This window comes from Ochotona curzoniae, unplaced genomic scaffold (genome assembly GCF_017591425.1).
Source record: "Ochotona curzoniae isolate NIBS_2020 unplaced genomic scaffold, NIBS_Ocur_1.0 contig_2699, whole genome shotgun sequence".
In the NCBI taxonomy this organism is placed as follows: Eukaryota; Metazoa; Chordata; class Mammalia; order Lagomorpha; family Ochotonidae; genus Ochotona; species Ochotona curzoniae.
In genome coordinates this window covers 427,388-451,188 of record NW_024465561.1, presented here as the reverse complement: position 1 = coordinate 451,188, position 23,801 = coordinate 427,388, and the positions used below count along the sequence as shown (strand labels likewise).

At 61.8% G+C, this 23,801-nt stretch overlaps 1 protein-coding gene across 2 annotated transcripts; it reads left to right on the top strand.

Annotated features, from left to right (window-relative positions):
• Positions 1-1,130: 1,130 nt before the first annotated feature.
• MARK4 (microtubule affinity regulating kinase 4) lies at positions 1,131-23,786 on the top strand. Of its 2 annotated transcripts, XM_040976157.1 has the most exons (18): positions 1,131-1,511; positions 4,899-5,099; positions 7,092-7,145; positions 7,265-7,313; positions 7,675-7,740; positions 7,856-7,926; positions 8,347-8,403; positions 11,150-11,386; positions 13,417-13,536; positions 13,767-13,866; positions 14,708-14,817; positions 14,910-15,069; positions 17,350-17,567; positions 19,317-19,420; positions 20,988-21,266; positions 21,401-21,480; positions 22,047-22,091; positions 22,697-23,786. In XM_040976157.1, exons 1-18 carry the CDS (start codon positions 1,461-1,463, stop codon positions 22,759-22,761), a joined length of 2,067 nt encoding a protein of 688 aa, XP_040832091.1. In that variant the 5' UTR covers positions 1,131-1,460; the 3' UTR covers positions 22,762-23,786. The 2 variants fall into 2 exon arrangements, with proteins under 2 accessions (XP_040832091.1, XP_040832090.1); XM_040976156.1 differs by lacking the exon at positions 21,401-21,480.
• The last annotated feature ends 15 nt before the right edge of the window (positions 23,787-23,801 follow it).

Genomic DNA, 23,801 nt, shown 5'->3' with positions numbered 1-23,801 from the left:
TCCCACAGTATAAACTTCCGCCGGGCAATTGGCTTCAATTTCCCGAAGGGAGGTCACTGAGGGTTTGGGGGAAGCCATACATGGAAGCCCAGCATGGCAGAGCCCCTTGGCTGTGTGGAGAGTGGGCACCTCAGGCAGAGGCAGGCACACCTGCAGCACCAGCGTCCCATATGGGTGCTGGTTCAAGTCCCAGCTGCTCCACTTCCCATCCAGTTCCCTGCTTGAGGCTTGGGAAAGCAGTAGAGGACAGTCCAGTCTTGGGACCCTGGAATCATGTGGGAGACCTGGGAAAAGCTCCTGGCTTCTCACCAGCCCAGTTCTGGCTATTGTGGTCACTTTGGGAGTGAACTAGTGGAGGAAAGATCTTTGTGTCTCCCCTTCTCTTTGTAACTCTGCCTTTCCAATAAAAAGAAAAAGTCTTTAATCAGTAGTAGAAGAGTAACGTAGTTAAGACGGATGTAGCATTCGTGTTTTCCATATAATTTGCTCACACAGCTTAATTTTCTTCAAGAATGAAAGTGTTGAACAACCAACTCCAACATTCCTGCCACCGCTGGCACCTGCTCTCGCATTGCCCGCCCTGGGGGTCACACAGGCGGACAGAGCTGGGGGACAGCGGAGGAGACTCCGCCCGTGGTGCCCACCACTGGGGTGTGGCATCTTCCGGAGGGGGCGGGGAGAGGTGAGCCAGCCCCCCCCCCCAGCCCAGGCCCAAGCCCCCCACCACGCCCTTGGGCCCTTGTTCCTCTGTTGGGACAGCTTCCTGGGTGCTCTCCTCGGCCGGCTGCTGTGCGGCTTCCCTTGCGCTCCGCGCGCCCGGGTGCCGGTCGGCCTGGGTGTGCAGGCGGGTCTCGTCCTCCTCCTCCTCCTCCTCCTCCTTCTGGGGTGAGGTGGTCTCCCTCTTTGTGTCCTTGTCTTTGTGTCTCCCCGTCTCTGTCCGCCCCTCGGGGCTCCCCATCTCCACGAGCCCCTCTGCGTCGGGACCTCACCGGCGCGCCCGGACCTGCCTCCGCCCCCGGAGTCCCCGGGCCGGTCCGGGCCTGCGCCTTTAAGGGCCGGTGGCGGCGGCGGCGGCGGCGGGGGAGGGGTCCCGGGGCCCCGCCTTGCCGCCCCTCCCCCTGACGTCCCTTCCTCCCGGCCCCGCCGCCGCCCCGGCCGGCTCCGCGCCCCCTCCCCGCCCGCCGCCGCCGCCGCCGCCGGCGCCCCCCATGGCGCCCCGGGCCCCCCAGGCGCCGGGCCACTAAGGATCCTCGGCAGCCGCCGCCGCGCCCTGGCCCCGTCGCGCGCGCGGCGCGCGGACCCCGGCGTCCACGGCGTCCGGCTTTTGAGCTCGCGTCCCCCCCTTTCCTAAGGCCGGCGTGGGGGGGGAGGGGGAGCCAGGGGACCCCGGGATCCCCGCCCCCCCCACCCGGCCGCCCCTGCCTGCCTCTCCCTCCCCCACCCGGGACCCGGAGGAGAAGATGTCTTCGCGGACGGCGCTGGCCCCGGGCAACGATCGGAACTCGGACACGGTGAGTGGGGAGGGTCCGGCCCCTTGGGGGGGACCCTGACTGCGCGAACCCCGACCCCCGTGACTGCCCCGGTCTCCTCCTCCGGGACCTCCAGGCCCAGGGGAGCCCGGCCTGACCTGCCCAGCGTGTTGGGGCGCCCCTCTCCAGGGACCCCCCTCTCTGGCCCCTCTGCTGACCGTTTCCGCTCGGGGTGCTACCCCGCAGGAAGCCCCCTCCCCCGGCCGGCCCGGAACCCCTCCCTCCTTCAGCAGCGTGCTCCCCACCGGCAAGCAGCTGGCCCCTTCTCCCCAGGCCCCTGACCCCCGGTGGCGCGGCCTGGCCCTGGGCTGCAGCCTTGGGCGCTGGCCTGCCCTGCTCTCGGTGCCCCCTATGCTGCGACCGCTGGACAGGCAGGCTGGAGAAGTGGTCTCCACCTTTCCGGGGCCCAGGGCCCTGGCTGGCTCCTTCAAGGTCTTCCTGCTGGCTCACAGGCCTGTGTCTGGGTTCCCAGCACCCCCCAGCACTGGGAGGGGGACCTCATAGATGTGTCAGGAGGACCCTCCCTCACTGGTCTCCTCCCTTCCAGCGCTTAAGACATTCTAGCTCTGGCGTCTAGGCCCTGGCCCAGCCTGACTGCCCGCCTCCTGGGCCAGGTCAGCTCCTGGTGAGAAGCCTGTCGCCAAGCCCCAGCCTCTTGTCGCCCTTTGGGCCTGGCCCCTGTCTTGGAGGCGCCCAACCCCCCTTCATGGCCCAGGGCCTATCCTGTCCTGCAGGGCATCCATGTACCCCAGGAAGCCCCCACCCCAGCTGCTCTACCAACCCCAGCTCTGAGGCCTGACTCCAGGCCCTGCTTCCAGAAAGCTCCTGGCCTTGAGCCTTCCAGTCCCCCCCTAGCCTTGGGGTCCCTCTGTCTGGAGCCTCCTGCACACTTGGGTGGCCTGGTGGGGGTGGCCCCAGGCCTGCTCCAGGGTAACTTGCTCCCCCAAGCTTCCCATGCCCCTCCCCAGTTTCTGGCTTCCTGACCCCCTTAGGGGCCTGGCCGGCCAGTCCTCCCCCACCAGGGTTTCTGCACCCCAGCTTCCCTCAGGAGTGCCTGCCTCTGCCTCTTAGGCTGCCCAGATTTACGCCTTGGGGGCATTGGAAGCCCTGGCTCCCTGCGTCCTGTGCTGGCTGTGCCCCCTGATGGGCACAGGGCCCTGACTGGCAGGGGGTAGGGGAACCCGCCTGAGGGCCTGGTGTGGGTGCAGCCTGGCCCCAGGGTGATCACACACGGTGAGTTGGGCTGACTGCTGTCTGCCCCTCTGCACGCGGGCTCAGCCTTGGCACCCTCCCCCCATGTTGGGTTTTGGGGAGCCAGAGCACACAGTTACGCAGGGCCAAGCCTCTAGGGTTCCACTGTTCTCCCCTTGATGATCTGGTGGACACAGGTTCGTGCTGAGCTCATGGCCCTCCTTGCCCCCACTCAGCCTCAGTTTTCCTCCCTGTAAAATGGGCCTCATCCCCAGACTCCCCCCTCCCATGGCTGCTGAGTCTCAGGCCAGGTCACTGAGGCTCACCTGCTGGGCAGACTGGCTCCCTCTGTCTCCCTGTAAGATCTGAGGTTGCATCCCGCTTCCCTGCTACCTGGTTACCATGGCAACAGCCGTGCTGGGGTCCTGCTCCCTACCTCAAGTCCCAGGTCCCCCACTAGGGGGCCACCCTCCCCAGGTTCCCTAGCAACTGGCTGCTGTGTCGGGGTGCCAGCCAGGCTGATGGCGGGGGACACGAGCTGGGCCAGCTGGCGATGCCTGTCAGTTTTTAGCTCCCACCCCCAGCCCCTGGGGGCTTTTTCACCCAGTATCCCAGATGCCCTGTGCAGGGTCCCCCCACCTGGCCTGCTGCCTTCAGAGGGGCCACCCTACACCTGTCAGCTCTTCTGATACCACGAGCCTTCTTCGTGCTTACGTATCAGGGGATTGAAGACCCCAGTCTCCACCCTTCCATCTCTCTCAGGAGGGGCCGGGGCTGAGGACAGCGCTGTGGCCATGGCCAGCAGACCTGGGGTTGACTCTCACATACCCTGCTCCAGCTGTACCCTGCCCCACCAGGGCCCGGGGTCCTGCCTGGAGAAAATGGGCCAGGGCAAGGGGTGGATGGCTGTGGCCGCCTGGCCCAGGAAAGGAGGTTGGCCTCCTCCACGCTTGGGTGTGACACGTGACCTTGAAAAGCTCTTTAGGGAGAAGCTTGTCTCCCGAGAACCTGGCCCCCCTAGTCTGTGAAATAGGGGTGACCAATGCACTCAGGTGCTGGTGGTTGAAGTGCTGGTCAGTGGCCGCTGGCCACCTGCTTTCTGTAGCTGCCTTTGTTTTCTGGCTCCTTACCTGGGCCCCGCCAAGGCCACCGGGTCTGAGGGAGCGCCACCCTGGCTGGGGCCTCTGGCCCCAAATGGGAGGCCTGCTCCCTGGGGCCCACAGTGGGGACTGGACAGCGTGGAGCAGGCAGGTGACCAGTGGGGCGGAGGAGGCCGCAGCTGGAGGGATACAGCGCCAGGGACAGCCAGGCGCAGTGGCGTGGGCGGCAGCAGCAGCAGGTCAGGGCCCCAAGGGGAGGCCGCAGCGTCTCCTGTGGGAGGGAGGAGGCAGGGACCGGACCAGGGCTTGGGGCAGGATCGTGCAGGCAGCTTACTTACCAAAAACCCTGGGCAGCTCAGGGGGCGGGGAGGGGTGCTCTTGATCTGCCCCTTCCAGACCTGAAGTAACCAAGGCTGCCAGGCTGCTGGCAGGTGTCGGGGCAGTAAGGAGTAGAAGGTTTTGATTTTTACAAGATTCATTTGGTTGAAAAGCAGAGTTATAGAAAGAAGGGGCCAAGAGAGAGAGACACACACACAAGGAGATCTTCCATCTGCTGGTTCACTTCCCAAATAACTACAATAGCCAGAGCTGAGCCAATCCAGAGCCAGGAGCCAGGAGCTTCTTTAGGGTCTCCCACACAGGTGCAGGGTCCCAAGGCTTTGGGCTGTCCTCGACTGCTTTCCCAGGCCACAGGCAGGGAGCTGGATGGGAAATGGAACAGCTGGGACTCAAACTGGTACCCATTAGATGCCAGTGCTGCAAGCTGCGCCAAAGCAGCCAGCCCCGAGGAAAAAGCCTGTTGGCATTGGACTTGGAATGTGTTTTGGGGGCTGCAGTGGGGACCGCAGGGGGCTGCGGGAGGTTGCAGCTGCTGATGGTTGGGACAGGACATTGAGTGGGGACAGAGCCCTCATGGGTAAGCTTGAGGCTGCAGCTTCTAGAGCTGCCAGGAATACGAGGGGGCTGCCCTGGGGCTTCTGTCTGCAGAGAGAGATGCAGTGGCTGCAAGGGAGGCCCAGGTCGGGGGGTATCGGGCAGCACCAGGCTGGAGGACTCACTCTGTGTCTCCTCTGCCCAGCATGGCACGTTGGGCAGCGGCCGCTCCTCAGACAAAGGGCCATCGTGGTCCAGCCGCTCTCTGGGCGCCCGCTGCCGGAACTCCATCGCCTCCTGCCCTGAGGAACAGCCGCACGTGGGCAACTACCGGCTGCTCAGGACCATCGGCAAGGGCAACTTCGCCAAGGTCAAGCTGGCCCGGCATATCCTCACGGGCCGCGAGGTGAGCGTGGAGTCCCAGGGCAGGCCTGCCAGTACCACTCCCATCCCCACTCCAGGCCGGGGCGGCTGGCACAGATGTGTGTGGCATTTCTCAGGTGGCATGGGTAGACCTGGCCACCCCATGTGTGAATGGTGGGCTCTGGCAGCTCGGAGCCTTTTAGAGACCTCAAGGATAGGACAGCCTCTCAGCTGGACGCTGACTGTGGCAGCATTAGTGCAAAAGGCGCGTTCACGCAGACCGCAATCCCCGAAGGCGGCAGGTGCCCTTGCCCCTCCCCCACCTCACCACCAGCTCTGGAGAAACTGCCGAGGGTCGGCTCTCTAGCCTTGGCTGGCCTCTCCGGGTGCCCTCGCACCATGCCCATCATACCCACCAAAGACCCCAGGCCCTGGCAGGTGCACAGGCAGATTCTGAGAAAGCACCTGATTGCATGGCAGTGCCCCACCCTGCCCCCCGACTCAGGATCGGGTTCGGGGACACCCTGGTCTGGCCTCGAGGGCAGCACCAGACAAAAAGCTGAAGCATCCGCTCGTCCACTGGGGACCCCAGCGTGTGGGACCACACTTCCGTGGTGGGTCCTAGCACGTGAGCACGGAGAGAGCTGGGGGCGCAGGAATAGCGAGTTCCCATCCCGCTGACAATGTATGCACGCGGCACGCCTCACACATCCCCAGAGAGGAACCGTATGATCGTCTCCACGCTGGCATGCCAAGTGTTTGGCACAAGTTTTTAAAGCACACATCCACAGGAATGCAGGCAGGGGGAGGGGAGCTCCCCCACAGGGAACGCATCGCCCTCTGCTGTAAGAGTGGCCCTACTGGGGGCGCAGAGAGCGCCAGGCTGGGCTCCCCACGCCTGCAGGGTTTCTCTGAAAGGTAGAGTTAGAAGAGACACACAGATCTTGTGTGTCCCTGTTCACTCCCCATGCGGCCGCAATGGCTGGAGCTGAGCTGATCCGAAGCCAGGAGCTTCCTCCGGGTCTCCCATGTGGGTGCTTGGGCCGTCCTCCATTACTTTCCACGGTACATTAAGAGAGCTGGATGGGAAGTGGAGCAGCCAGGACTCAAACCGACACTCATAAGGGATACCAGTGTCGCAAGCTGAGGCTTAACCAGCTATGCCACAGCACCGGTCCCATACTTTTCAACCCCCTGACTCCTGGAAAGCACCCGGCTCTCTGACCCGATGTCTAATTCTAAACAAGAACAAACATTCTGATTTCCTCTCGAACTGGCTGGCTCAAGGCCTGTTTCTCTCTTTGTAAAAATTACTTCTTTATTTTTATTGAAAGAGTGGCAGTGACAGAGGTCTTATAGCCAGTCCGTCACTCCCCGGAAGCCCACCGCAGCCCGGGCTGGGAGAGGGCAACGCAGCGGCTCCGAGCTGCATCCAGTCTCCCTCTGTGGAAGCAGGCACTTGGACCACCACTGTCTGCTGCCCCCAGGGTGCACATCAGCAGGGAGCTGGATCAGACACAGAGCAGCCAGGATTCGATCTGGCCACTCTGCTGTGGGACCCAGGCACCTCACGTGGTGACTTGGTTATTATAGCCCTAGCTCTTTGGGGGGAAAAAAAAAAAACACGTTAAATCCCTGTGCACAAAACTGCTTAGTGTTGGCCAAGTGACCGTGGAACTGCTCGCTCCTCAGCGTCCCCGCCTGCTGGGGTCATTGTGCGTGGGAAGTCCGTGGCCAGGGCCAGTCCCAGAGGTGGCTGCACCAGGGCAAGCCAGGAGCTCCGAGCTCCATCCTCGGCTCCCACAGGCTCTTTAGAGCGGAACAGAACCATGCCCAGGTGTTGATTCTCAAGGTCTTGGTCACCCTCACACACCCCATGCCCCCAACTCCTGGCCAGGGCCTCATACTGGGGAAGAGGGCACTCCCAGGGGCTCCCCTGAGAGGGGGGATGGAGAAAGGCCCCCACGTCATGAGCCCGCCTCACAGCCACGGGCCTGCGGGGCCTCAGCCTTACACCCCTCCACTCCACTCCTAGGTCGCCATCAAGATCATCGACAAAACCCAGCTGAACCCCAGCAGCCTTCAGAAGGTGAGGCAGGGAGAGGGGCCCAGGGTGGCCAGGCAGTGTCAGGGAGTGGGAGGTGGGTCTGGGATGGCCGTGGCAGCCGGCCCCGGCCTCACTCTCTCTGCCTTTCCTGCCACACCCAGCTGTTCCGTGAAGTCCGTATCATGAAGGGCCTGAACCACCCCAACATCGGTGAGGAGCGACGTGACAGCTGGGGGCTGGGCACTGCCTTCCAGGTCCCTGTGAGGCCTGGGTGAGGACGCACAGGTCTTGAGGGCTCGGTGCCTAGCTGAGCCGTCGGTGGCTTTACTGTCATTGTCACCAGGCAGGGGCTTTGGGGCTTAGGGGCTTTGTGGGGGAAGTGGGGTTTGGGATGGCGCACTCTTAGTCTTGCCAGTTGGGGCTGCACGGTGCTGCCTGGCACTGCGCCCCTGACCCTGTGGGCAGCTAAGCCGGGCCCAGCAGTTTGGGCAGTGACACAATCAGTAGGGAACCGTGGAGTATTCTTAAGCTGGGGTCCCCCCTCATCCGCGCCTGCCCCCCACCCTTGCAGTGAAGCTCTTCGAGGTGATCGAGACGGAGAAGACACTGTATTTGGTGATGGAATACGCAAGCGCAGGTGAGGCCCCGCCCCACCTGGGCCCCGCCCCACCTGGGCCCCGCCCCCACCGCCACCTGCCCTGCTCGCCCGGCCCCGCCCCCACATGCTTTGACCACCCAGCTCCATCCCACAGGAGAAGTGTTCGACTACCTCGTGTCCCACGGTCGCATGAAAGAGAAGGAGGCCCGAGCCAAGTTCAGACAGGTGTGGCACGGGGCTAAGGGTGGGGCTGGGGCCCTGGCTGTGGGAGAAAGTGTGGAGGCGGTGGGCCGGGCCCAGGTGTGTGTGCAGGCTGGTGGCGTGGGCAGCAGGCTGTGCCCAGTTACACAGGTGCAAGGCTGCCAGGCGTGCGTGACTGGCCGGCTGCCCTGGGTGGGAGGTGCTGCATGTCTGCAGGTGAGCCATGAACTCATGGGCACACCCAGGTGTGAGGGTGGGTGGGGACGGGGCCTGACGTCCAGGTTTCTCTGGCCCTGGTGCGGTTTCCAGGTGTCCCGGCGCACGTGTGTGTGTGTGTGGAGCGGGGGGTGTCCTACGGGCCTCTGGCTGTGGCTGAGCCAGGGTCCCCAGGGACTTGTTGGGGGTGCAGACTGTGAGGTGATCGACCCCCACCTTCCCCCCCAGATTGTCTCAGCTGTGCACTACTGTCACCAGAAAAACATCGTACACAGGGACCTGAAGGTAAGCCCTGCCAGCCCTTGGCCTGGCTGTCCCTCCCCAACCCTGAGCAGCCAACTTTCCCAGGCTACAGAACACAAGGGAAAGAAACAAAGTATCGTGGGCCAGCTGTGGGACAAGGACACAGGAGAGGATGGAGCTCTCAGACTCCAGAATGTTCTAGAATCCTTGTCGATGAGGGTTTTCCGGCCCGGCAGTCACATGGCCTGACGGACCTTAGAGCTGGAGGACGGCATGGAGGGGTGGGCAGCCGTGAAGGGGGCTTGGGCTGGGCAGCCTCCTTTGGGGCCCTGTGTTCCTGGGAGTCCCAGCTGCACATGGGCTGCTCCGAAGCACGTACCAGGCAGCCACCCATCAGGTCAGGCGCAGGAGCCTTGGGCTCCCATCAACCAGTCAGCCACCAGCTTGAGAGTACCTGCTCGGGGCTGGGCCTCACGCTGCAGGCTCTCATGGACTACTTAAAATGTAGGACCAGATTGGCTTATTGTATTTTTTTAAAGATTTATTCATTTTTGGGCCCGGCAGTGTGGCCTCATGGCTAAAGTCCTCACCTTGAACACAGGATCCCATGTGGGTGCCAGTTCTGGTCCCGGTGGCTCCACTTCCCATCCAGCTCCCTGCTTGTGGCCTGGGAAAGCAGTTGAGGATGGCCCAAGTGCTTGGGACCCTGCACCCATGTGGGAGACCTGGAAGAAGTTCCTGGCTCCTGGCTCCGGATCAGCGCAGCACCGGCCATTGCAGTCACTTGGGGAGTGGGTCATCGGACAGAAGATCTTCCTCTCTGTCTCTCCTCCTCTCTGTATATCTGACTTTGCAATAAAAATGGATAAATCTTTAAAGAAAAAAAGATTTATTCATTTTTATCTGAGAGGCAGATTTACAAAGAGAAAGATTTTCCACTGGCTGGTTTATTCCCCAAGTAGGTGCGATAGTTGGAGCTGAGCCAATTTGAAGCCGCAAGCCTCTTCCGGGTCTCCCGAGCAGGTGCAGGGTCCCAAGGCTTTGGACCATCCCCCATTGCTTTCCCAGGCCACAAGCAGGGAGCTGGATGGGAAGTAGAGTGGCCAAGATACAAACCGGCGTCCTATGCAATGCTGGGCTTACATGTGGAGGATTAGTCTGTTGAGCTACCATGCCAGCCTGGCATTATTGTTTAAAATATAAAAACTTTGCACACCAGCGTTTGGCCTGGGGATTAAGGTGCAGCTCAAGGCATTGTGTACTCTGTCTACAGAGCCTGTGCTTCCCCCCCACCCCCCCCGAGTCCTGCTGCCAGCCGGTACGCATGCTGGGAAGCAGCAGGGTGACCCTGGCGTGTGGGCTGCTGATGCCCACATAGGACACCCACGCGAGTACCTGGCTCCCAGCTGAAGTCTGGCTGAGGCCCCTCTGGTGTGGGCATTTGGGGAGCAAACCTTCCCCCCCACCCCCCCCGCTGGTCTTGCCTTCCAAATAGGTGGAAAAAACACCATTTTTTTAAACATTGAAACACTAATCCATTGTAGGCAGGCTGTTTTGCAAAAATCCCCTATTAAAATAAATTACAGGGAAAATGAAAGAAAATGTACAAAATGCAAGCCGCATTGTTTAAAATTATATCTTAAACCCCACTGTGCCCAGTTCCTGTAGCATTTCCCGGCCCTGCCGGGCTTTCCCCTGGGCAGGTGGGGGTGAGCCTGGAGAGTGGGCGCCCCCTGCTGGAGGGTCCTGGCTGTGGCTAAAGCGGCAGCAGGGCGGCGTCATTTCCCCCCTTGTGGGAGCGGCTTTAGGCTCAGGGTAGGGGCCTGGGCCAGGGCTGCTTTGTGGCTCTTTCACTCTTCGGGGGCAGAAGCAGGGCAGGCTGGACAGAAACGAGCCTGCTGGGGTGGCAAGGCTGTTCGGTCATGGCGTGGGGGAAAGGCGTGACGCAGTGACCTTCCAGAGGGCAGACTTAGCTTGTAGTTACAAATGGGCAGAGGTGGGCACTCCTGCCGCAGGGCTGGACACCTGCTCTGCTGCTTTCTTGCTGTGCACAGGAGGTGGCCTCTCCGTGCCTTGGTCTCCTTGCCTGGGCAGTGGCCCCACACCACGTGCTGGAGAAGGCCCAACACTCCATGCAGCGTTTGTTGGGAACTCTGTGTGCTGCATGGGGCCTTGCCGGCACGTGCAGGGAAACTGAAGCCCGCAGCTATGTGGCGGCTCACACAGGGCACATGCATTGAGTGGGTGCTTGGTGGTGGAATACACAAGGTGAGACCCCGGCCCACCAAGTGAAGCCAAGATGTTTCTAGATGTGTCCAAGTGACCGCATGACGTATATACATGTGACCCCATAGATGTGTGCCTCGACCCCATGGCGTGTGTACACATGACCCCACGTTAAGCTGCCACCCACACACAACAGACCACAGGCCCGGGTACTTGGGGCTGCAGGTGGGTGTGTTGCAGTCATTCTTTGCATTCCCAGGGGACCTGAGTGATCCTTCCTCTCCATTGATTACACTGAGGCGGCTCGGGGACAGGAGTGTGTCAAAGAGCGTGATCTTGGAACAGAAGCTCCCTGTAGGAACAGGGGTAGAACTGTCCCCACTCTATGGAGGAAGAGGAGGCTGGGGCCCAGAAACACGAGGTTGCTGCCCAAGATGCAGGGACGGAGCCCCGAGCCCCGGCAAGCTGCCCACCTGCCACTCTGACACAAGGACAGGACCCCGGAGTCCAGGCTGCCGCCCCACCAGACCCCCTCACCTGCCTTCCCTGCCTTTCCTGCCAGGCCGAGAACCTGCTGCTGGACGCCGAAGCCAACATCAAGATCGCAGACTTCGGCTTTAGCAATGAGTTCACGCTGGGCTCGAAGCTGGACACGTTCTGCGGGAGCCCTCCGTACGCTGCCCCGGAGCTGTTCCAGGGCAAGAAGTACGACGGGCCCGAGGTGGACATCTGGAGTCTGGGAGTCATCCTGTACACCCTCGTCAGCGGCTCCCTGCCCTTTGACGGGCACAACCTCAAGGTGCCAGGGGCGGGGCGGGGCGGGGGCATGGGCAGGCTGGTAGGCCTTTCCTGCTGAGGTTTAAGTCCAGGGAAAAGACCAGGAAGGGGCTGCACTTGCTGGCCGGGTCTGTGTCCCCCCACGGTGCGTGCTGTTGTCATGGTTGCAAGTGGACCGTGGAGGGTCAGGCACCGTGTGGTCCCCCCGATGTCCTCATGTGAGCTTGGCAGCTGTTTTTTGCTTCTAGTCAAGGGTCCCCTCAGGGTCCCAGCTGCCTCCTATGACAGGTACTTCACAGGCACCCCAGTCCCCAAGCCTTTGTGATGTTGGAGAAGGACCAGTGGGCCAGTGAGCACCATGTTGGCGGCCGCAGGAGGCACATAGCCAGGGGCTGGCTCCGCACTGGCCTGAGATGGAGTGACGTAGGAGTTGTCTTCTGATTCTGTTTCTCCCCCATGAGGTGGAGAGCTGCACAGCCGCCCCGAGCGAGCGGTGAGCTTTTCCGGCAGGGTGTGGTACCAGCCACCCAGAGGGGCGTGGTATAACACCCACATCCCACATGAGCGCTGGTTCAAGTCCCCGCTGCTTCACTTCCCATCCAGCTCCATGATAAAGCGCCTGGGAAAGCAGTGAAGGACGGCCCAAGGGCTTCGGCCTCTGCCACCCAGGAGGGAGACCCGGCTGGAGTTGTGGCCCCTGGCTTCAGCCTGGCCAGCCCAAGCCACCCCAGCGCTCTGTGCAGTTACTTGGCCAGTCAAAGATCAGTTTGTGCCCCTCTCTCTGTAACTCTGCCTTTCAAATACATTAATCTCTTTTTTAAAAAATATATTGGCTTGTGGCTCAAGGCCAGGGCCTCTGTGCCCTTGCCACAGCTTGGCGGGGCCACCGCAGGCTGTGGAGACGGCAGGGAGCCAGGGCAGGGCTCCAGGCCTGGGCCCCTCAGGAAGCTGGGAGCCCTGCCCTGCACTGGCCTTGAGACCCCAGATGCCACTGAGGGCCTCCCAGAGGCCCCGCCCACACACACCTGGGAAGCCTGCTGGGGCGGGGCCATGGCTCAGGCCCCGCCTCCAGCCACACAGCCCCCTGGCCGGGACCTCGCTTGTTGGGGGGGAGCGGGGACTTTGGTTTCCTCTCTGGAAAGCTTGCATCTGCACCCATGGCATGGCGCTGTGACAGTGGCTGTCTGTGTGAGACACGTGGGGGACTCTGCTTAGTCCAGGGAGGGTCAGCGCTCTTCCTGGAACCCCAAGATCCAGCCTCACCCCCCAGGAACTAGACGTCACTCACCCCTGGCACCTGATTTCCATCTCCCTTGGTTCTTTTTAATTTGGAAAAAATCTGCTGACTTCAGGGCAGATAGACGGACAAAGCGTCCATCCACCGTTTGCCCAGACACACACCACGGCCGGAGCTGGTCCTAGCACCAAGGCCAGGAGTTGGGGGCCAGGAGCTCAAGCCAGCCTCCAGGCCTCGGCTCTCAGAGCCTCGGAGCCACTGGCTTCCCAGCGCGGGCATCAGCTGGAGTCAGGAGCCGAGACCTCAGCCCAGGCCCTGGCAGACGGGGCCCAAGCCCCACCCCCCCCAAGGCCACGGAGCAGGCCCTGGAGTGTTGTAGTTCACCTGGGGCAGCAGAGGTGCACCCCACCCAGAGCAGGTACCATACATCTTACAGATGCGCCCTCTGGGGGCACAGGTGCAGGCCTGCACAGAGGGACGTTCCAGTAGCCCCAGCTGACCCAGCACCCCCTTCGCCAGGCTCCTAGAATTTTATTTGTAAGATTCCCTGTGAGGGAAGAGTTAGCACAGCTTAAGAATAGCTTCTCTGGGGAAATCATCGTGGCTACATGATGCCCCGGGGGACCTCAGTTTAGACCCCGGACTTAGCACTTCTGCCCTTGGACGGACCAGGAGGAGTGAATGAGTGCAGAGGTGGGGGACGGGGTATCCAGCCCCACAGTGTGGGGAGTCGGGTAAGCTGGTCTCCACATGAGGAGTTGGTGGGGCGTCCCCCTCCCCCTCGGTGCAGCCTGCCAAGTGACTGGTCCCCGCAGGAGCTGCGGGAGCGCGTCCTGCGCGGGAAGTACCGCGTCCCATTCTACATGTCCACAGACTGTGAGAGCATCCTGCGCAGATTCCTGGTGCTGAACCCCGCCAAGCGCTGTACTCTCGAGGTGAGCCGCCCCCGGGCCCCCACACCAGTCATTAGCTAATGAGCCTGATTACAGGGTGCAGGCCCCAGATGGGGCGGGGGCGGAGGGCAGCAGCAGGAGATGGCAACTTCAGAGAGAGAGGGCCTCCTCGTCGGGGTGCCAGGCACCTGCTGGGGCGGTGGGGGGGGTGCATCTGAGGGCTCCCCGTTCCTCCTCTGACACTCACCTTCCCTCCCCCCCCCCCCCTGCAGCAAATCATGAAAGACAAATGGATCAACATCGGCTACGAGGGCGAAGAGCTGAAGCCGTACACGGAGCCCGAGGAGGACTTTACCGACACCAAGCGGATCGGTGAGGGTCCCGCACTCCCAGCCCACCTGTTCCGGGGGGGCGGTGCAGGGCGGTGAGCATGCTTCCTCTAGCGTCTGCCAGGCTGGCCCGGGGCTTCTTCCGGCTTCCTCTCCTGTAATATGTTCCTATAACAGGAACACCTGCTGGCGTGCCCCAGCCATTGGCATCTCCTTCCTCACCTCCCCAAAGGCCCCCTCCTCCCCACTTCTGTCCTCATGTCCCCAGCTGGGCACTCCAGGACACCTGCATTCTCCCCTTGTACATGGAGGCCGCCTGCCAGCACCAGTCAGCGCTGGGTCAGGAAGCCGAGGGTCCTCAGCAGGGTCAGGCTGAACCGGTATAGGAGGCACCTTGCAGATTGCAGATCAGCACAGAGCCGGCAGGTTCATCTGGCCTGACCTGCTGCTAACCATGTACTCATTCATATCAGTAGAAAAATCTCCAGGCACAACCGGATCCAGGTGCTCAGTAGTGGAGAATCTAGATTCTTCCCCCCAGGGCCCTCCTCACTAGGGGCAAAGCTGACCCGGACAGCCGGGCTCCCTGACAAGAAGGGGAGGGGCTTCCCTTGTAGAAGCCCTAGGCTGGCTGGTGGTCCCTGAATGTGTGCATTCTCATTGGCCATTGTTACGTCTTGTACCTGCTCTGAACCAATCAGAGTGACTCAGGGTGGGGGAGAGAACAGGTGCTGGCTGGTGCCTCCCACACTGGGGTGCACAGCTGGTGAAGGTGTGTGTGTGTGGGTGGGTGGAATATTCTAGGAGGGAAAGGTCATGGGTGCTGACTGGAGGGAGCAGGCAACACCCGGGGAGGCTGACCCTTGTCTCCGCCCCTCTGCCAGAGGTGATGGTGGGCATGGGTTACACCCGTGAGGAGATCCGAGAGGCCTTGACCAGCCAGAAGTACAACGAAGTGACGGCCACGTACCTCCTGCTGGGCAGGAAGACAGAGGTCAGAGGAGAGCGCCCCGCCGGCACGGGGGCCCTCAGGAGGCGGAGGGGACAGTAGCCTGATTTCTGCCCACCCCCATCTCCCTGCTGCAGGAGGGTGGGGACCGGGGCGCCCCAGGGCTGGCCCTGGCACGGGTGCGGGCGCCCAGCGACACCACCAACGGCTCAAGCTCCGCTAAGGGTGCCAGCCACAGCAAGGCCCAACGCAGCGCCTCGTCCACCTACCACCGCCAGCGCCGGCACAGCGACTTCTGTGAGTGGCTGCGGGAGGGACCCCCGGGGCCCAGGGTCAGCATCTGTACCCCCTCGGTACCAACCCTGCCAGGCAGCAGGTCATGCGCCAGGACTTAGGCTGCTGCCATCCATGTGGGAGACTCAGACAGAGCTCCTGGCTCCTGCCTGCAGTCTGGCCTGGACCTAGCTGCGGGTGGCATTTAGAGCATGACTGAGGGACTGGTTACTTGGCCGCCTGTCTGTTTTTCCCTTTCTATTCCTCCCCTCCTCTCTGCCTGTCAAGTAGATACATTTTTGCAAAATAGCCAAGAGAAAGACAGGGAGTGTGACATCCCCCAGTCCTGCTTCCTCTTGGCTCCTCTGGCTGTTCCTTAGCCCGTGACTTATCTCATGTTTTCTTGGAGCTCACCACTCCCAGGCGTCGGACAATGGCTTCAGAGAGCAGCACGGCAGATAGCCCGCCTCCTCGCCGCCTCTGTTGAGGCCTGCTGCACTGTTATCACAGTCTGGCTGGGATTAATCTGCCAGATCCGGGGCACAGGACACGTTGTACAAAGCGGCTGCTGAGAGCCTGCCCTCTGGCCCCTCCTCCACTCTACAGGGAGAGGAGGTGCTTCTTAAGGAAAGGAGGGAGGGCTCTCTGCACTCCGCATTCTGCAGCTGATAGCTGATCACTGCAGAGGGCGGACAGCCCCCCACTGCCACGAGAGCAGGCCTGAGGGGTCGCCCACCCACACCCTCCGCCAGTGTTAACACTACCCTCTAGCTTCATAAAATTTACACACCATACAACTTACCTGTTAAAAGTAAGCAACTCAAAATAAATAAAAATGTTTTGAAATTTTAAAAAGTAGGCAGATCAGAACCTTCCCATCTGCTGGTTCGCTCTCTGCGTGACCACAGTAGACAAGAGTGAGTCCAGCTGAGGCCAGGAGCCCAGAACTCAGTCCCACGTGGGTGGCAAAGACCCAAGCCATTGAGCTGTCACCTGCTCCCTTCCCGGAGCGTTAGCAGGAGCTGGACTCAGAAGTGGAACTGAGGGAGCCGTGCCATGCAGAGTGGTTTACTCCTCTGCTTGCAGCGCCAGCATCCCACATGGGCGCTGGTTCCTGTCCCGGCTGCTCCACTTCGCATCCAACTCCCTGCTTACGGCCTGAGGATGCAGCAAAGAATAGCCCAAGTCTTTGGGACCCTGCACCCACATGAGAGACCCAGACCGGCTCCTGGCTTCATGCCGGCCCCACTCTGGCCTTTGTGGCCATTTGGGGAGTGAACTAGGGGATGGAAGGTCTCTTTCTCTGTTTTTTTTTTTTTTTCTCTCTCTCTTTGTAACTCTGACTTCCAAGTGAAATAAACAAAATCTTTTTTTTTTAAAGATTTATTTTTATTATTATTTATTGGAAAGGCGGATATACAGAGAGGAGAGACAGAGAGGAAGATCTTCCGTCCGATGATTCACTCCCCAAGTGAGCCGCAACGGGCCGATACTATGCCGATCCGAAGCCAGGAGCCTCTTCCGGGTCTCCCATGCGGGTGCAGGTTCCCAAAGCTTTGGGCTGTCCTCGACTGCTTTCCCAGGCCACAGGCAGGGAGCTGGAAGGGAAGCGGGGCTGCCGGGATTAGAACCGGCGCCCATATGGGATCCCGGGCGTGCAAGGCGAGGACCTTTAACCGCTTGCGCCACCGCGCCGGGCCCAATAAACAAAATCTTTAAAAAAAGAGAGAGCTGAGCCTTGAACCCAGGCCCGCCATGCCAAGCAGCACCTTAACCACTGCACCCACTCACACTCCCCCCGCGCTTTGCAAGCCAGACCTCGTGACATCCCCGTAATTTCTGGGGCACAGGATTAACCCCAGGGTGGGAGGGAGTGTCTGTCTCAACCTCAGTGATTCTAGAACTTGTTTTTCACTTCTAGAAATAGAGAGGGGGAGAGAGAAAGAGGGAGTTAAGAGAGGCCTCCTTGCAAATGCCCCTAGCTAGAGCAGAAGCAAAGAGCTGCAATGTTACAGGAGGGCCCACGTGACTCGGGTCGTCTGCTGCCTCCCCAGGCATGTTAGCAGGGGCTGGATCGGAAGCAAACCAGCAGGGGCTAGAACAGATACTCCTGTGGAATGCCCACATCACAGACAGGGGCTTAGGCGCTGTACCACGGTGGCAGCCCAGCCGTTCCCCTATTCAGGTGTTGAAGCAGACCCAGGAGATGCCATGTGTGCTGGGGGACAGGCCTGGGAGGTTCCCCGGGGATGGTTCTGGTTCCCAGTGCTGCCTGCTCTGATGGCTGCCTCCCTCCCTCCACAGGTGGCCCTTCCCCCGCCCCCCTGCACCCCAAACGCAGCCCCACCAGTACCGGGGAGACGGAGCTGAAAGAGGAACGGCTGCCAGGCCGCAAGGCGAGCTGCAGTGCCACAGGGAGTGGCAGTCGGGGGCTGCCGCCCTCCAGCCCCATGGTCAGCAGCGCCCACAACCCCAACAAGGCTGAGATCCCCGAGCGGCGGAAGGACAGCACGAGTGCCCCTGTGAGTGGGGGGCCGTGGGGGCCGGGGTGGGTCAGGGTAGGCTGGGGCGGGCCAGGGCTGTGTGACGTGGCTATCCGCCCTCGCGTGCAGCAAGCCCCGGCGAGCAGCCCCTCCCTGTGGTTGGTGTCAGGCAGGTGTAGAGCTGAGTACTGGGGCAGAGGGGGCTTCCTGCAGGACTCAGAGTTAGCCTGGGTTCAGCACCCAGAGTCTGCTGATGCCCTGGGGCATGACCTTGACGGTGCTGCAAACTCAGTAAGAAGGCGGGGAGCAGCTGTCATCCGTCTCCTCCCAAGGCCTCCTGGGTGCAAAGAGGAGCCACTTCTTACCCAGGACCCAGAGCTGCATAACATCCTGGGACAGGTGGCCTGGGCTCTCCAGGCCCTGACAGATGCAGGCTGGGCACACGGACCCACGCCAGGCTAGAGTGGCGCCCGGGATGCCAGAACTACACAGGCCAAGAAGCAGAGGGTGAGGACAGATAGGCCCTGGGCCTCAGCTCTGCGAGCAGCATCTGTGAAACGGCCTCATTCAAGAATCTCATGAGGGGGTCTGTTTATGAAAGATTCATTTATTGGAAAGAGCAACAGGAGAGGTTTTTTCTGCTGGTTCTCTCCCGACGTGGCCACAGAAGGGTTGGGCCAGGCCGAAGCCAGGAGCCGAGAACTCTGTCCGGGCGTCTCACCTGGGCCGTCTTCTGCTTCCCCGGGACATTAGCGGGAACTGGATTGAAGCGAAGCAGCCTGGACTCAAAGCGGCTGTCCGCTATGGGGTGCTGGCATCCCAGGGCCCTGTGTGCAGCCTTCCACCACTGGCACCTGGTGAGGCTGGGAAACTCAACCCAGACCAGGAAGGAAACAGCAAATTAGCCACCGAGTCAAAAGGAGGAAATAGTAGAGGAAAAAAAATAGCACCGTGGAAGAAAGCAGAGGAAAACTGGAGAACATGGGCGAAGCCGGAACTGGGTCCTTTGATAAGTTCTCGAAGGCCATGGCCCCTGAAAGACTGGCAGCGCATTGAAGCCAACGCCGAGGCACGCAGGCTCCAAAACCAGCAGGACAAGATGCCGATGAAAAAGACGCCAGGATAGTGTTTGGAGTGACTGTCCAGCAGCAAGCGTGGTGGCCCTGACAGATGCAGGCTGGGTGCACGGTGCCATGCCAGGCTAGGGCGGCGCCCGGGATGCCAGAACTACACAAGTCAAGAAGCAGAGGGTAAGGATGGACCCTGGACCTCAGCTCTCCAAGCAGCCAGATTGCCTGCAACGTGCGACCAGGCAGGCCTGACGCTGCAGGAAACAGGAAGCCCCACCTCACCCAGCACCACAGCCGTCATCCTTGGGGGTCCCAGGCCCACCATGTGCTCCTGGCAGCGTTGCTCCGAGCGTGTCAGCAGGGACCAGTTCCTGAAACAGACTCAGCAGGAGGCCACAGGAAGCTCATGCCTCAGCCCGGGCCAGGGTCGGGGTGCAGCAGGGAGAGTAGGTGGCTCAAGGCTGGAAGGGAAGTGTCAGGGCACCCACCGGGAGGTGCACATGGCACTCGCTGGGGGCTGGTGTGTACCTGAGCGCAGGCCCAAGGCCAGGGGCAGCCTTGGGTGACCCCCTACCCCCGTCGGAGTTCACCTGGTGCCTCTGCCCAGCCCCTGCTCCCTCCTGGCCCTGTGCGGTTCACTTACCCGGCAGGAGGAAGGGGAGCAGGGAGCTGCGGGTCCCGTGACCTCCTGCTCCCCCCATGGCCGTGTCTTCCACAGAACAACCTGCCTCCTAGCATCATGACCCGCAGGAACACCTACGTGTGCACCGAGCGTCCGGGGGCCGAGCGCCCGTCCCTGTCGGCAAACGGCAAAGAGAACAGGTCTGGCAGGACTGGGTGACGGGGCGGGCAGGGCAGGTGAGCGGGACACCCTCTCAGCAACATGTGCCCCCTGTGCCCAGACCCCAACCCGCCCCACGTGGTGGATGAATCGCTGTGCTCCCCCACCCCACCACAGGCTGGGACAGCCCCAGCGGGTTGATTGATTGATGCATTTTTTAAAAGCAGAGCGAAGCCCTGGAGGGCGGCAGGCAGCTCGGTGCCTATTGGGCTGCCTCCCCTGCCTGCCTGCGATGGTGCAGGCCCTGGAGCCAGCAGCCAGGGACACCGATTCCAACCCGGCTACAGTCCCGGGGTGGGCTTGGCATCGGGACAGTGGCCTGGACATGGGGGTATGCGCTGGCTTGCACCTGCTGAACACACAGGCAGGGGCCGTGAGCACAGCAGGGCAGAGCAGGCGTGACACAGGGACCTGTCACTTCTGTGTTCAGATCCTGGCCCCACGCCACGCTGGCCGGGTGATGGGCACCCCTGTGGGCCTCCATGTCCCGTCTGTAATGTGGAGCTGACGTCCCTGCCTCCAGGCAGGCGGGGCTGCTGCCCTAACCAGGTCAGCCCCAGCACAGGATCTGCCTCTCCACCAGAGGGGAGTTTGTTTCCTATTGGGTCCTAGAGCCCCGCGCAGTTACAGTTGAGAAAATGAGGCTCAGGGCAAGTAATGCCCAGGATCACAGAGCTGAGAAGGGTCCAGGGCGGAGGAACCAGAAGCTGTCTGTAGCCACTGTGGCCGGGGCCTTCCAGTTCTGGTCAGTGAGTCCTTCCAATTCTAAGGTAGCGGTTTAGTCCTCTTGGACAGAGCTGTCTGACCACAGGGTCCCCCAAGGGCTTGTCCATAGGGGGTCCCCAGGCCTCCCTGCTCCAGCAGTTGCAACCATTTTCCAACCAGCAAGAAGTGGACAAAGACCTGGAAGGCAAGCTGCCAGCCTTTTAAAGGCTTGACCCAGAAATGTACCCAGCACCTCTGCTCACGTCCCATTGGCTGGGGCAGTCATGTGACCACATCCAGTTGCAAGGAAGACTAGGAAATGTAGTCTCCAGCTGAGTTTTGCATTCCCAGGGGAGGGACTCAAGCAAGGGAGGCAGCGGCCATCTGCCACTGTCAGGGCTTGCTGGCTGAGACCCACGCTGGCCTGGGCACATAGAAAGTGGAAATCTGGTCCCTGCTCTCCACAGAGATCTCACTGCCCTTGCCGCATCTAAAGAAAATGAGAGGGAAGTTCCCTCGCTCTTGACTTGCCCCTGCCAGGAAATGGTCCTGAATCCAAGTGCCCTTGACCTTGGCCTCTCTCCCTTGCGTGGACCCAGAAGAGCATTCAGATAACCCACCCGGGTCACATTGTTTGGTTCCTGAGGTACGAATGGCAGGTGACAAGCGAGTTGCCCCAACCGCCTGTGCAGAGGCGAGCTGGGAGAAACGACACCAGGCTTGTGCGGGGCACAGCCAGGCCGCCCCGGATGGCTGGAGGGTCTGGTCTCCACCAGGCCAGCACAGAGAAGGATCAAAGGGGTGAGGGGCCCAGGCTGACATGATGTGCCCCTCTTCCTGCAGCTCGGGCACCGCGCGGGCGCCACCTGCCTCCCCCTCCAGCCATAGCCTGGCACCCCCTGCCGGTGAGCGGAGCCGCCTAGCCCGTGGCTCCACCATCCGCAGTACCTTCCACGGTGGCCAGGTCCGGGACAGGCGTACGGGGAGCAGCAGTGGTGGAGGCATACAGAATGGACCCCCTGCCTCTCCCACGCTGGCCCACGAGGCTGCGCCCCTACCCGCCGGGCGGACCCGCCCAACCACCAACCTCTTCACCAAGCTGACCTCCAAACTGACCCGAAGGTGAGTCCCCAGGGACAGCTGGGGGGGGGGGCCGCAGGCTTAATCTGTCCTGTCTACTCTGCCTCCTATCCTCTGATGCGTCCCTCTCTTCCTCCTCCTGTCCTGTCACCCTGCGCCTGCCCCTTGCACTGCAGGGTAACCCTCGATCCCTCTAAACGGCAGAACTCTAACCGCTGCGTCTCGGGCGCCTCTCTGCCCCAGGGATCCAAGATCCGTAAGTGCCCTGGGCCCCTGCTGGTCTCCCAGCTGTGCCTGTGGGGAGGGGTGGCGTGGTTGGCACCAGGTAGCTGGCGTCCTCAGGTAGTGAACAGAAGCTGCCCAGGCGCCTTAGGCGGTCACTCGGTGACATGGGTGACATGGGGCTGGGCGACTGAGGTCCCAAGGGCTGGGCCCAGTGTGTCACTTTGGAAGGCACTTTCTAGCATGGGAAGGAACCTGTGTGTGGCTGTGACCCGAGAGGACCCACAGCCAGTGGGACCTTCAGACGGTCAGACAGGCACACGGGATGAGATGAGCAGCTCAGGGGAGGGGACAGCTTTGATGGGGCCAGCCTCAGCCAGGAGGTGTCTGAGTGTGAATCAGCCTGTGCATCTGTGTGTGTGTGTGTGTGTGTGTGTGTGTGTGTGTGTGTGTCCCACGACCTTTTCATCTTCCAGATTCTTCCTGTCCTCCACCCTGCACTAACCATTCCAGGGCCTGTGGGCGTGAGCGGGAGACAGGCTGGGGCGGTGGGGAGGGTCCCACCTCTGGTTAGACATGCTGCCCCCTTCGCTTCCCCAGGGTCACAGACGAACCTGAGAGAATCGGGGGACCTGAGGTCGCAAGGTGAGTGCGAGTCCGGCCCCACGGGCCTCCATGCCACCCCCACCAGCAGCCGGGGCTCCTGCTCCTCAGAGTCCCCCAGAGCCCCCGCAGCCCCTCTAGTTGGCACTGGGTCCACAAGCCTCTTCCATGGCAGCCTTGGCCCAGGTGTGGGTTGTGCCCGTCCCGCCCAGCAGCAGGGAGTGCGGAGGCCAGAGACGCAGCCGACCCCCAGCTCCCCTGCTCAGCTCTGCTCTGTAGCCCAAAAGCCACTCACGGTTTCCAGTGCATAGACTACACGTGTGGCCGTGGTCCACTGTGATGGCCAAGCCCTGCCGGGCCAGAGACCTGAAAGAAACAACTTCCCTGGAATTCCCACAAAGTCCCAAGGCTGATTCATGGCTCGTACTAGGTCATGTGCCTGTCCCCGAGCCAATACCTGGGGCCAGAGAAGTACATGAGTCTTGATTGGCCAGAGTGGTCACATGCTCTTTTGTGGCCCAAGGTCATGGGCATGCACCCCGCTTCTGCTCAGGCCCAAGCTGGGGGAGAACATACCTGCCCCAGTTCCCTCCTGGGTCCCAATGCTCCCGTCTCTCACCTCCTCGTCTCCCCCTTCCCGCCGGCAGTCGCCATCTACCTTGGGATCAAGCGGAAACCGCCCCCCGGCTGCTCCGACTCCCCTGGAGTGTGAAGCTGACCAGCTCACGGCCGCCCGAGGCCTTGATGGCAGCGCTGCGCCAGGCCACGGCGGCCGCTCGCTGCCGCTGTCGCCAGCCCCAGCCCTTCCTGCTGGCCTGCCTGCACGGGGGTGCTGGCGGGCCCGAGCCCCTGTCCCACTTCGAAGTGGAGGTGTGCCAGCTGCCCCGGCCAGGCCTGCGGGGAGTGCTGTTCCGCCGAGTGGCGGGCACCGCCCTGGCCTTTCGCACGCTCGTCACCCGTATCTCCAACGACCTGGAGCTCTGAGCCGCCTCAGCCTGGGGTCCCCATCTTCCTGTGGTGCCCCCTTATCATCACCTCAGCTTTCCTGGGACAGATCTGGGGGCCAGGGTGGGGCCCCTCTGCTGTGAGGGACAAGGACCAGGGGTGCCAAGCAGAGCGGGCTGGTACCTCCCAGGCGTCTCCAGCTGGACCTGGACCCCCTGACTTTGGGGAAGACTTGGGGGGCAGGAAGGGAAACTGAGACACTTCCCTCCCAGCAGCTGGGGAGCAAGGCCTGGGGCCGGGGGCAGGACAAGCTGCTAAGACTAAAAACTGGAAGCCTCGGGTGGGGGAGAATCTGGGAGTGCGGTCAGGCAGCTCCTCCCCTCCCGCTCGGGCCCCCTCCTGCCCCAGGCTGGCGCGGGGCACTTTGTAGAAACCCTTGTAAATACCCCCAGTCCCTCCACAGACCACAGACGTCCTGAGGGGCCGTCGCTGTCGCCCCCCGCCCCGCCCCAGTTTTTAAGTTATTATCCCACCCTCTGTCAGCCTCTCACCTGCAGCCTGTCACCCAATAAACGTAGGCCAGTTCCCCGCCCCGTGCCACCCCTGGGGTCTTCCTTCCCCGCCTGCACCTGCCTCAGTTGTCCCATCTGCAGAGTGGAGGTGAGGGCGCGGGAAGGGAGCAGGTGACAGAGGAGAGGGCAGGACGGAACGCTGGCGCATCCGCCACTTACACACTGGACTCAGCCACTTCTGCCCCAGTAGCGCATTTACTCAATAAACACTCAATGACCAGTGCCGCCTCTGTGC

Coding starts and splice junctions, on each gene's coding strand:
- MARK4 (XM_040976156.1), top strand. CDS start 1,461: ATGTCTTCGCGGACGGCGCTGGCCCCGGGCAACGATCGGAACTCGGAC. Junction 8,404..11,149: donor TCGTACACAGGGACCTGAAG/GTAAGCCCTGCC, acceptor CTTTCCTGCCAG/GCCGAGAACCTGCTGCTGGA. Junction 14,818..14,909: donor TGCTGGGCAGGAAGACAGAG/GTCAGAGGAGAG, acceptor TCCCTGCTGCAG/GAGGGTGGGGACCGGGGCGC.